The following is a 12519-nucleotide window of genomic DNA, read 5'->3' as shown; positions in this document are numbered from 1 at the left end:
CACCTGTTAATTTATATGCATTTTTATTCTCTGCCACATGTCTAATTAGTTCATCTGACATCCATTTAGGCCTAAATCTTGAACAATATTTCTTAGTTGGTATGAAAAGCCTAGTAGCTTCCAAGATTAATTCTTTGAATGCTTCCCATTTTGAACTTGCTGTTGGTAACATCATCAGTTGTTCCCACCGTATAGAATTTAAATACTGTCTCAGACCACCATAGTCACCTTTATGAAAGCAAAAACCCTTCCCTTTACCCCTGATGGTAGTTACCTCTTTGAATAAATTCCACTTCAGCACACTGTGATCACTGCCACCTAGTGGTTCCTTTATCTGCAGATTCTTAATGCATGAAGGATCACTATTGATAATCAGATCAAGAGTATTACTCCCTCTAGTTGCCTCCCAAACATGCTGCTGTAGAAAACAATCATCCAATAAATCCACAAAAGCCTTGCTAGTGTGTGAGTGACCAACCCACAAATTCCTGTCAATCTCTGGAAAATTAAAATTCTCCATTATAAGACATTCTGATTTACTGGCCCACTCTCTTTCTCTGCACAATTGCTCATTATACTCATCAGATTCATTAGGCCTATAACACACCTACTTTCATTTTTCCTTTCCCAGTGCTTATGTCACACCAAACAGACTCAACATTGCATTGTCCACCAACGTAAATTGGATGCACTTCCTTAGATTTTGTGTTTTTTAACTAGCAGCATAACCCTCCTTCCTTCCTTCCTGTCCTGTCCTGTCTATTCTTTTTGTACTCATTGTATTCCCCAAATTCCAATTCTGCACTGCTTATGTCTGTGTGACACCACGTCTCTGATATCCCAACAATATCTGCCTTTGATGTCTTGACTAGCACTTCAAGCTCATCAAATTTATTAACTATACTCCTAACATTGGTGAACATGCGAGTATACATGCACCTGTTTACTCTTAGTTACCTAACACAGCCTATGTATTTATTTGTCCCACTATGACTCCTAGCAGTCCTGGAAATCCCTATTGCCTTGGTTTCCAGGCTGCTGCTCAATTGTATTTCAATAGAAGCAGTGCAAGGATCACTTTCATCTCTGCCAGCGGCTACTGTTAATCTATTAGTCCATGTAGATTGATTCATTTGGAGGAAATTGTCGGTGGCCACAATGGCTGCTCAGGGAACTACATGACTGGAAGAGAGAGAGAGAGAGAGAGAGAGAGAGAGAGAGAGAAAGAGAGAGAGAGAGAGAGAGGGAGGGGGGGTAACTATAATATGAATATCTGCAAGAAGTTTTTCCGTTTTATATAAATTTTTTTACATAAATGTAAATAAGTTTATGCATATTGATGTATATTGAAACTAAAACAAAAGTTGCAGATTTATTAAATGGGTCTTTTGTATGTGAGTAATTACAATCACACACACACACATATATATATGTAATAAAAGTATATAAAAGAAAAGGAATAAGCAAAATGCTTAGGGTGGGAAAGCAGGGAAGAAAAGGGAAAGAAAAAGTTCAAGGACTTGGGCCACTGACAATCAAAAAAACCCAAAAACCATGATTAATATTAGTTTAGTGATAAAAGGAATGGAGAGAAAGTGAAATTGAGGAATGAATAAATAGAAAAGGAATAAAGTAAGAGAAAGGCAATGAAATAAATCCATGTAAAAAAAAAATAAATACACTAGAAAGGAATATTTCTGTGTAACTTACAACCTTCATCAGAGTAGTAGTAGTAGTGGCATGTGATGCAAGAAAGCAAGTGTATGAGCTTATGCAGCATCAGCCAAAAAAAAAAAAAAATCACACCATTCCCTCCAAATGCCTGTCCAGTTCCTCCTTAAATTTATTTAACCTATCAACTTCCACAACGACAGATGGAAGTTTGTTCCAGCAATTAACCACCTGCTGGCTAAAGGCAAATTTTCGCACATCTATTCTACTTCTGTCTTTTCTTAATTTGAATTTATGCCTCCTTAGGTTTGTAATCTGAACAAGTGGAAGGATCCCATCAGAATTCAGCGTGCTCAACCCATTCAAGGCCTTATACACCTCAATCAGATCACCGTGCAGGTGCCTAGTCTCCAGCCACTGCAATTTGCAGAACTTAAGCCTCTCTTGGTAAGAGGATCCCTTCATTCCCCTCACCAATCTTGTTGCCCTTCTCTGTACACACTCAAGCAAATCTACATCCTTCCTAAAATGAGGCCTCCAGACCTGTACGCAATACCCCAGGCGTGGCCTAACCATTGCCTTATACAGAGGGACAATCATCTCCTTTTCCCTGCTAGCAAAATTCCTATATATCATTGACAAAACCCCATGACCTGCCCTGACAGACTCTCTGCATTGCTCAGAAAACTTCATATCTGACTGCACAATTACTCCCAGGTCTTTTTCATTTTCTACCACCTTAAGTAAATAAATAAATAAATAAATAGTTGTACAAGTAGTTGTACCACACAGTTGTACTACACTTACGTTTCTCTGGGGTTACTTCTACCCATATGCAGTACTTTGCATTTGTCAAGGTTAAACTTCAGTTGCCACTTCTTAGCCCATCTACCCAAATTATCTTGATCCTGTTGCAGTAGCACACTGCCATTACTGTCATTAACAACCCTGACAACCTTTGTATCATCTGCAAACTTCGACACTAAGCCTGATATACCTTCATCAATATCATTGATAAATATACAAAACAATAGAGGACTCAACACTGAACCCTGTGGGACTCTACTAATAAAATTAGTCCACGAAGAGCAGCACCCATTAATTACCACCCTCTGTCTTCTCTCACTCAACCATCCTTTTATCCATTGTAGCAACTTACCCTTAATACCATTCGGCTCCAATTTGTACAATACTCTTCCATGTGCAACAGTGTCAAAAGCTTTCCTGAAATCCAAATATATGATATCAAAATTATTTTTGCATCCAGTTCCTTTGTAACCACATCATAATATCCTATCAAATTTGTCAGACAAGATTTTCCCTTAACAAACCCATGCTGTGTCTGAATTATTGCTGCAGTCTTGTCTAGATGATCCTGCAATGCATCTTTAACCAGTGACTCCATTATTTTACCCGGAACAGAAGTTAAACTAACTCATCTGTAATTACTCGTGTCACCCTTCGATCCCAATTTGTGAATTGGGGATACATTTGCAGTGTCAGCTATCAGGGTTGTAGGAAAAAACGACAATATTGTGTGTCTGTTTTGGTTGCAAAATACATGCAAAAAGTTTATTTCAATACAAAAGTAAATAAATGATGGGATTTGGAGTAAATTTGGATAAAATTTAATGAAATTTAAGCCAAAAACAAAATTAAAAAGGGGGGATATTATGTGTTAGGCATGTAGTTTACGATTGACACTTACAGAGAATACATATAGAACTACAGAAAAATATATACAACCGAAGAACACACTGCAACTGTTAAAGGTATAAGTGAGAAAGAGAGAGTAGAAGTGGAAGTGACCAAATATATACAGTGCAGGCTAGCAATATCTAATGAAAAAAAAACAAAAAAAAAAACAGAAATTAAATTTGTGTTAATACAACACAGCATAGATAAGAAGGTATTTAATGAACAAAGCAGCATGGAAAAGTGCTGAAAACTTTGAGGAGGTGAAAAAAGTTAATATAGGAAGAAAATAGTTTTTAGATATACATTCTTAAAACTAATGGCTCTTGAGAAGGAACAATGCAGAACAGTAAAAAGCAGAGGAAATGCAGCAAAAACAGAGAGGCTCAGCAGTCTGAGGTCGCAGATCCTGTTCTGATAGAAAGGACCTCAAACTGAGTTCTGATAGTATGAATTTTTCAATCAAGCTTACAGGTGACCTCCTCCCCGTTTGTGAATAAAGAAGATATCTACACATTTCCAATCTGTAGAGACTTCACCTGAATCCATGAATGTCCTGGAGTGCCTTATTTACTTTTTACTTCAGAAATTTCTCTTCCAATTTCAGGATCATTCTTAACAGAAATATACAGTGTTTATTAAACAGAAATATACATAACAGAAATATACAATATACAGAAATATACAGTATACAATATACAGAAATATACAGTTATACAGTGATCACAGCATGGATCTTGCCTGACAAATCTGATTAACTATGATGTCACAAGGAACTGGATGATTCAAAAAATAATTTAGATTTCAGTAAAGCTTTTGACATTGTTCCACATGAAAGAGTGCTACAAGGTGGAGCAGTGTGGCATTAGGGGCAAGTTATTGCTATGGATAAATGGATAGTTGAGTGGCAGGAGATAGAGAATGGTTGTTAATAGCCACTGCTCTTCATGGACTAATGTTATTAGTGGAGTACTTTGGGGTTCATTGCTGGTCTGCTTACTGTTTTGCAATATTTAACTTAAACAAGTTAGCTATTTGGTCTTTTCTCCAAAGACCAAATAGCAGTCCATGGAGTGGCATAATGAAGGAACTTCTTGTTACAAGAAATTTTGAAGGGTGTCATCAGCTACCAATTCAGTGGCATCAGTTTTTTTTTTGGAAAAGAAAGAATTGATATTCATTGATTGTCTTCAAAGAAGGTAAAGCTACTGTGGGTGAATATTATTCTCCCTTACTACTGAAATTTTATAAGCAATTAAGGGACACATATTAGGGAAAACAGGACAGTTTTTTTTTTTTATTTCGTAAATAATCTAACAACTGAAACTTAAGGTATGGTCTGTCAGATAATTTTACAGTCTAATTTTTGCCATCAAAACATAACGTTTTTTAGTTTTACTGTAAAAATAATGACTTTTTTTTGTCCAGAATAATTAATATACTTAATTTTTATATTGCTGCTTTTTTAATACAGTAGAACTTCATAAATCTGGAAATGTTGGGACTAGTCCTTGTTGGATTTTTTAACCATATAATACTGTACAATTACACTGATACGAATCCTATAATATTATACAACTATAAATAAAAATAAATAATATGAAATTAAAAATTTGCTGTAGTCATAATTATAAATTAAATGTGGCCGTGGGGAAACTTTATTTAGTCTCCTAAACAAGCATTTTTCCTGGTATAAAACTTGTGCAGTTTGTTGATAATTGAACCCTCGATGATATTTTTCTTATTACTTGCTCCTAATTATTGCTGGCAGCCACTGCTATTAAGACTGTGAGTAAATAAATAATTAATTAATTTTTATTATTTATTTATTTATTTTATTTTATATATCTTAAGGGTTAGAATGTAATGCTTGAATAGCTTTCTTATGGCTTCTGCTTGATTAGCCACAGGAAAGTTACTCAAGGCAAGTGAAATGATATAATCACCAAGTCTGTAATTAAAAAAAAAAAAAAGAAACTGTTGCTTTTCAAGTTTATATGATTCAAAATAACAATAGCTATACGTACATTGTATCATAGGTGTATGTGCTGACACTGGAAAACATTGTGCTTCAAGGAACTATGAAAAAGTTTCCCCAGTCATGTATAATATTTCATGAAGTGCTTGCTTTTCAAGTTTATATGATTCAAAATAACAATAGCTATACGTACATTGTATCATAGGTGTATGTGCTGACACTGGAAAACATTGTGCTTCAAGGAACTATGAAAAAGTTTCCCCAGTCATGTATAATATTTCATGAAGTGCAGAATTATTTCTAAATTATTTGATTTTATTATTTTTGTAAAATTCAAGTCAGATTTTTGAATGTTAGATTTATGAGGTTTTACTATATTTTCACTTATGTGCATACATGTTTATGTGTATAATATTTGTGATAGCTTTATTAAACATAAAGTGATTTTAATATTAAGGTTATAGAAAGATCTAATTGAGGTGTATAAGGCACTGAAGGGATTAAATAAGATGAATGAGGAAGGGCTGTTCTCCCTTCATGTCTCAATTTATTGAGACATGAACCAGCAGACATAAATATAAAATCTCAGGGAATACCAGAACTGGATCTTATGAAGTTCACCTATGGGCAATGGGTTGTAAAAAATTGGAATTGCTTTCCAATATTGTCTGATTACGTTTAAAGCAGAATTAGAAGATTATCTTGTGGGAGTAGGAATAATATGAATATTCTGTTTTATTTGAATTGTTATTATTATTATTTTATTTATTTATTTATTTTTGGCTGATGCAGAAAAAGTTCACTTCCTTGCATCATTCAGTCTTACTGATACTAATTTCTAAATGTCTCTTTTATAGCATGTTCTGGTGTATGGTGTGGTGTGAATGCCCAGTGTATTGTTAATTCCCAAAATCAAGGTATATGTCATTGTCTACAAGGATTTACTGGAAACCCATGGGCTGGTGGTGGATGTTATCCAGGTAATTCCTATTCCTTTACTGAAATTATTATGTAAAATAGCTAGTTCAAATATATTTTGGATAAAAAGTTAAGGTATGTTACACTGTCTGAGTTTATTTTTTTTAATTACATATGAGTCCATTATAAATTGATTTTATGATTAAACAGGGGCAGCTGTCCATATGGATGGATTAAACAGTTACCAGGGTGTCAAAAAAAAAAAAAAAAATAGTTTTAAAAAATTGACAACGAAAAAGTGAAAAATATAATAAAATAATGATATACAGTAAACCCCCGCTATTCGCGGTATCTGTATTTGCGGTTTCGCGTATTCGCAGTCGCTGATTTAACATAGAATGAAACCTAAAAAAATGTGAATTTTAAAGCGCCGTGAACATTTTCTGCCATAAAAAAACATGGACGTGGCTAAAATTATCTTTCCCGGTCAAAACAGCGCTCAGTGGGTGGGGGAGAGGGGTGACAAAATCGCGAGCGTGGATGTTTCTCGCTAATCCTTGTTCGGTATGTGTTATGCGCTTGCCATGGAAGGTTTCTTCGTTTGTTTTTAATTTATATGCTTTTAAAATTGAATAAATTTATCAATTTATAAATTGATATGCTTATAAAATTGATTAATCTACCATTTTGCAGTATAAAACAGACTTTTTCGAGTGCGTTAACGGAAGAAAGTGACTTTATTTGGACAAGTTCTTTCTAACCCGTACAAAAATATGGATACGAATAACAAGGGAAATGTGAATGTGAAATTATCAGAGCAGGTGATGACATTGGCGAATAAAATTTAGTTATTAGACAAAATTTCTAATGGTGAAAGTGTCTTCTCAGTGGCAAAACATTATAAAATCAATGAGTCAACGGTATGATCAATCAAGAAATCGGAAGAAAAAATCCGCCGTAGTGTCCGTGAAAATGCGCTAATTGCTTCAAAAATTTGCTCTGTAACTCATGATGTTAAATTAGAAAAAAATGGAAAAGCTTTAAATCTGTGGATAGAAGACCGAACTCAAAATAAAATTCTGTTAAGTTAACTCATTATTCGTGAAAAGGCAAAACTCCTTTATCAACACTTTAGCGAAACTGGTGATAGTACTGGCGGGATAAGTTTTTTAGCTAGCAAAGGTGTTGGTTTGAAAGATTTGTTTGAAATTTCTAATAAATATTACATTTAATATTAAACTGTTTCTTATTTTCATTTCGATGCCATATGCTTGCATTTCACTATGTACAGTCTATGTACATAGTCATATTATGAAGGTACATATAATACATACATAGACAAAATTTTAGACTAGTTTTTCTTATATATTTCATACTTTGGAACGGAACCCCTTTATTACTATGGGAGCCATAACTCAGTATTCGCGTTTTCGGTATTCGCGGCATTTCTCAGGAACGTAACCCCCGCGAATAGTGGGGGTTTACTGTAATTATTTCAGTTCCCATGCATATATGAAAGAAATATTACTTATAATTTATTTCTCTACACAAATTTATCAGATCTTTTATCAAGACTGAACTTATAATGAGAGAAATAAGACAATTTGCTTGAAATTAAGCAAGCCATTGCTTTGTCCACATTGCACGAAAAGTCATATACAGAAAGTTATACAATATGATAGGCCTGGCTGTGTATCATTTCCTCTCGAGTGTTGAAATCAAAAGAGATCAACTCAACACAACAATTTCATTCTGTACTCTACTATCTGTATCTTACAGTTGTATAGTTTAGTTTTAATAGGGAAGGGAATAAAGTATTCTATTTTCTCCTCTAATCCCAATTAAATGCAATGGACACAGGATATACAAAAGGGTTGTGAAAAATTATTTAAACTTTTTTAATTGTGTAAGCAGTTTAATTTTATTATCTTTACTTTTTAAGAAGTTATTTTATACATATTGCTAGTTTTAAATTTTTGATGCAATGTTAATATTCCATTTTCAGATCATGGCTGTACTGCAGCTCGAGCCTGTGGTCCATCTCAGGTTTGCATACAAGGAGCTTGTGTGGGTAAGTCAAGTGCAACTGAATCTTTTTTTTTTTTTTTTTTTTAAGCTAATTACTCTGAATGAGTAATTAACTTAAAACAAATGAAAACTGTCTTTTATATTTCAGTTTTGCCAAACAGTAAACAGTATACTCTATGAAACTGGGAAAGTTATATGCTGACAAGAAAACATAATATCCATAATGACAGAAACCGTCGATATAATTTCTGAATGCGCTCAAGTCTCATGTCCCTAAGTGAAATCTATGCAATCACGAACTCGCTACATATTCCACAAAGATCATCCATCGAGAATCTGTGATACGAGATCCCGTATTCAGTGCACTTTCAGACGAGTTATTGCAATAGTGAGCCAGATTGTGTCTGTCTTTATGCTTTCTGCAAGTTCTTGAAGTTTATCCAAGGAATCAAGCACGTGGACAGATTGCGTGAATGGATTGTAGTACACTTCGTAGGGCCGTGGAAGATATTTTGAGAGATACCTCCTGCAACAGCTACAAAAATAGTTTTAAAGAACTTATAAATATGTTATCAGTACCACGATAAACTTAATCATCATTCTATGCATTTAGCTACAAACATATTTTAATTTCATCGTTTGAGTTAATAAATTCAATCTTCAGGATGGACATTGGTTTTAGATATTTTCTTAGTCCATCTGAAAAGAAAAATTAGTCATAAACATTAATGAGATATGAAGTTTTCTGAGCAGTGCAAACAGGCTGCCAGAACAGCTCATGGGGTTTTGTCAATGATATACAGGAAGTTTGCTAGCAGGGATGAGGAGGTGGTTATCCCATTGATAAGGCATTGGTCAGGCACATCTTGAGTACTGCATGCAGGTCTGGAGACTTCATTTTAGGAAGGAGTAGAGCTGCTGGAACAGGTGTAGAGAAAGATAATGAGATTGGTGAGGGGAACAAAAGCGTGCTGTTACCAAGAAAGGCTTCAATTCAGCAAATTGCAGTCTATGGAGACTAGGTACCTGTGAGATGATTTAATTGAGGTGCTTAAGGCTTTGAATAGATTGAGTAAGCTCAATGCTGATGGGATACTTCCTCTTGTTCAGACAACACGCATGAGCGGGCACAAATTCAAATTGAGAAAGGATGGTTGCAGCATAGATGTGCGAAGTTTGGCTTTAGCCAATCTGGTGGTTGATCGTTGTAACAAAATTCCATCTGTTGTTGTGGAAGTGGAGAGCTTAAATAATTTCAAGGAAGAACCAGACAAACTATTGGAAGAATGGATGGGTGAAATGAGAAGTTTTTTTTTTTTTTTTGGCTGATGCTGTATAAGCTTGCTTTTTTGCATTGTTTGCCACTACTAATACTAAATAATTGTGAAAATGGTTAGATTTTATTTATTTTAATAAAATAATTATTGAAAATAAATATTCACTGTTTTATCCTTGCATTGTCTAAATGAAAGGAAACTGTTGAAGCACTTAAGTGCACCTCTATTGCAGAACAAGTATGAATGCCTTCCTGGAGCTTTTGGTTTGATTTTTTTAATAATTTCACTCTAATGTTAGGTAGTCCAATTAATATTTAAATGCATTTATATGCAAAGTTTTAATTTTTACAAATTTCCAAAATTCCACTAAGAAACCCACTCCTCCATAGAGCTGGCCCCTAGTGGAAAACTTATCTTCTGAGGGCACACACACTGAACTTACTCCTCAAATGGTTAAATGATTCTGGTTTGTCAATATAATTGAATAATGAGGTTGGTGAAACAACAAACAAAGTTGTGAAGTTTACTTTGCACAAGTGTACATAATGAGCTGATTATGGTGAAAAATATGACAAGAATGTGAAGTGATGAATATAGATACAGTTTTAATTTTAATTTATTGAAAATTTTCATGATTTCTAAGAAAGATATTTCTGAAAAAGAAATAAATTTTTGATTCTTTCAGAACGTTGTAAAGATGTTAGTTGTGGAACTGGTGCTCGCTGTGATCGTAATTCCGGGCGCTGTGTCTGTCTACCATTTTTCATTGGAAATCCATCAGTCCTTTGTATTCCACGTTAGTATTTTTTTTATTTATTTTTTTTTTTTTTTGACTTTTTTAGTTGTTACTATAATTTTAAAGCATTTTTTCAAGAATTAAATGTTTGAGCATAATTTTGAGAATAAAATGGTTGAGCTAAAATTAGTAACATGTCCTTCATGTTACCAATTTGCATATTTTATAATTTATTACTTTTTATTTGTTGGGAAGGGCAAAATATATTTTGAAATACTTCTCTTATTAAATTATTTTCATATATTATCAGAGTGTTAATTAACTTTATATTTTAAGCCTGTGTCGCTTCATTTGCCAATATATTATATTTTATATAAGTGAATTAATATTGTAATATTAACCAAACTGTCTTATGGTTATCGTAAGGTTTACTTTTCTATTTTTCATTAAGAGATTTATTTTAGAAACTCAGCTTCAAAAAATAAATGAGTTTATTCATCTTGCTCTGCTTGTTAAGAAAAAATATGCATTTTTGTTTAAAACAAATATCTAACCCTTTGGCAGGCATATTATAGCATTTTAAAACAAAAAAAAATTAAAATTAAAATATCTATTATTGAGTTACTTTTTAATTGGAAAAGTATAATGGGAAATATTCTTTTTGGCACCATATTTGTGTACAAAATTTTGTTTTAGGTTTGAGCATAGGGAAGGTGACATGCACCAGCTTCTGTGTTAATTTTACATAGGTTTGGCTTTATTTATCTCACTCCGTAAAGCTGTGCATTGGAAGTGAGGCAGTTAGGAATAATTATTTTTGGATAACAGCAATCTTGTTACTATTTGTTCTTATTATCCAACATAGTGTCAGAATGAAAAATAAAATTATAGTGTGCATTGTTTTAAACTGTTCATTGACTTTTTCCTAAAAATATTCCATTGCAATCAACGTAGATTAATGCAACTGCTAGCTTGATATTTTTTTTGTCATACCTGCTAGAGGGATAATAACTCAAATATGAGATACTACCTGAAAGTTCCAAGAATAGTCATGCAAGAATGCCACTGACTGAATTTTATCTGCTAGGTGGCGTTGGAATATCCTTCTGCAGTAATTTTCTTTGTTGTAGCATGTATGTTACATTAATCATATATGTAAAGCTGTTTAGTAAGAATGTGTGATTTTTTGAAATGGGTGATGTCAAAGAGCAAAATGTTTTCTTTTAAATATGTTCTCGTTACTTGATGCAAACATTATATTGTTTGTGAGTGGAGTTTTATACAAAGGTAAAATGCATTTTTCTTTAAAAATCAGTTCAACATTCTTTATTATTATTTTTTTTTAGCAATATTACCACCAATCTGTGTTCCATCCTGTGGAGTTGGTGCCCACTGCATTTATTCTGTTCCAAACAGATGTGTCTGCAACCCCGGATTTAGTGGCAATCCATATGAAGTGTGTGGTATGTAAAACTGATATATTCAGTAACAGTAGCATCAGAGTTTGCCATGTTAGATACTTCTGTAATAATTTGAATTTGTAAGACTGAAAAAAAAATCATCTTATTATAACATTTTATATAATTGGTTGTAGAATAATGTGTTGCACTACAGTGAATTGCAAACAGAAATGGCTTCATTTTGAGATTTGGGAGTCTTAAAATGAATATGTTAAATTCTTCACATCCTTTTTAGTAAAACGATGGCTTTGTTAATCAGGTACCTTTTTTACACTTTTTTTTTAAAAAAAATTGTTTTAAAGAAAAATATTTCTTCCAATATTAAATGATTTACAACAAAAACTTTATGAAGTGTTTTTTCTCTTTTTTAAAGCTGACAAGTATTTCCAATTAATACTCAGATCTCATATAAAGTTTACTTTTTTTTTTGGCTAATCTAGCATGCATATTCATATCTGAAGTAATGTTTCCTTTAGTGCACAGGAGAACTAATTATGAAAATCTTTCCTCTATCATAACATAACTTGTTTGTCATTCTCTTAAAAATGTTTATAATAATTATTCCAGAAGTTAGAGTGCTTTGCATTAGTTTAAAATGAATTGAGTAAACCTTTGATGTCACTTCCTTTTTCAGTTCATCTAAATTTATATCTATTGTATGCTGTAAATGAAATCCACTTCTGATTTAAAACACTGTGGTAACTTTGTTGAAATGTACAAAAACCATTATATCTGAGTGTTGTTTATAAAATGGCT

General features: G+C 33.1%; 1 protein-coding gene across 3 annotated transcripts in view; it reads left to right on the top strand.

Moving 5' to 3' along the window:
• The window catches only part of LOC150088897 (uncharacterized), a 599507-nt gene that overhangs the window by 185113 nt on the left and 401875 nt on the right, over positions 1–12519 (top strand). For all 3 annotated transcript variants that reach the window (XM_090369705.1, XM_090369706.1, XM_090369707.1), the window contains 4 exons: positions 6202–6324; positions 8268–8333; positions 10253–10363; positions 11650–11766. In XM_090369705.1, coding sequence (XP_090225831.1) covers positions 6202–6324; positions 8268–8333; positions 10253–10363; positions 11650–11766 — 417 coding nt within the window. The remainder of the gene's footprint in view (positions 1–6201; positions 6325–8267; positions 8334–10252; positions 10364–11649; positions 11767–12519) is intronic.

Source organism: Mastigoproctus giganteus, chromosome 3, assembly GCF_048544385.1.
Source record: "Mastigoproctus giganteus isolate SK-2022 chromosome 3, ASM4854438v1, whole genome shotgun sequence".
Lineage (NCBI taxonomy): Eukaryota > Metazoa > Arthropoda > Arachnida > Uropygi > Thelyphonidae > Mastigoproctus > Mastigoproctus giganteus.
Note: the sequence above shows the minus strand (reverse complement) of the source record. Positions and strands in the feature narration are given on the sequence as shown.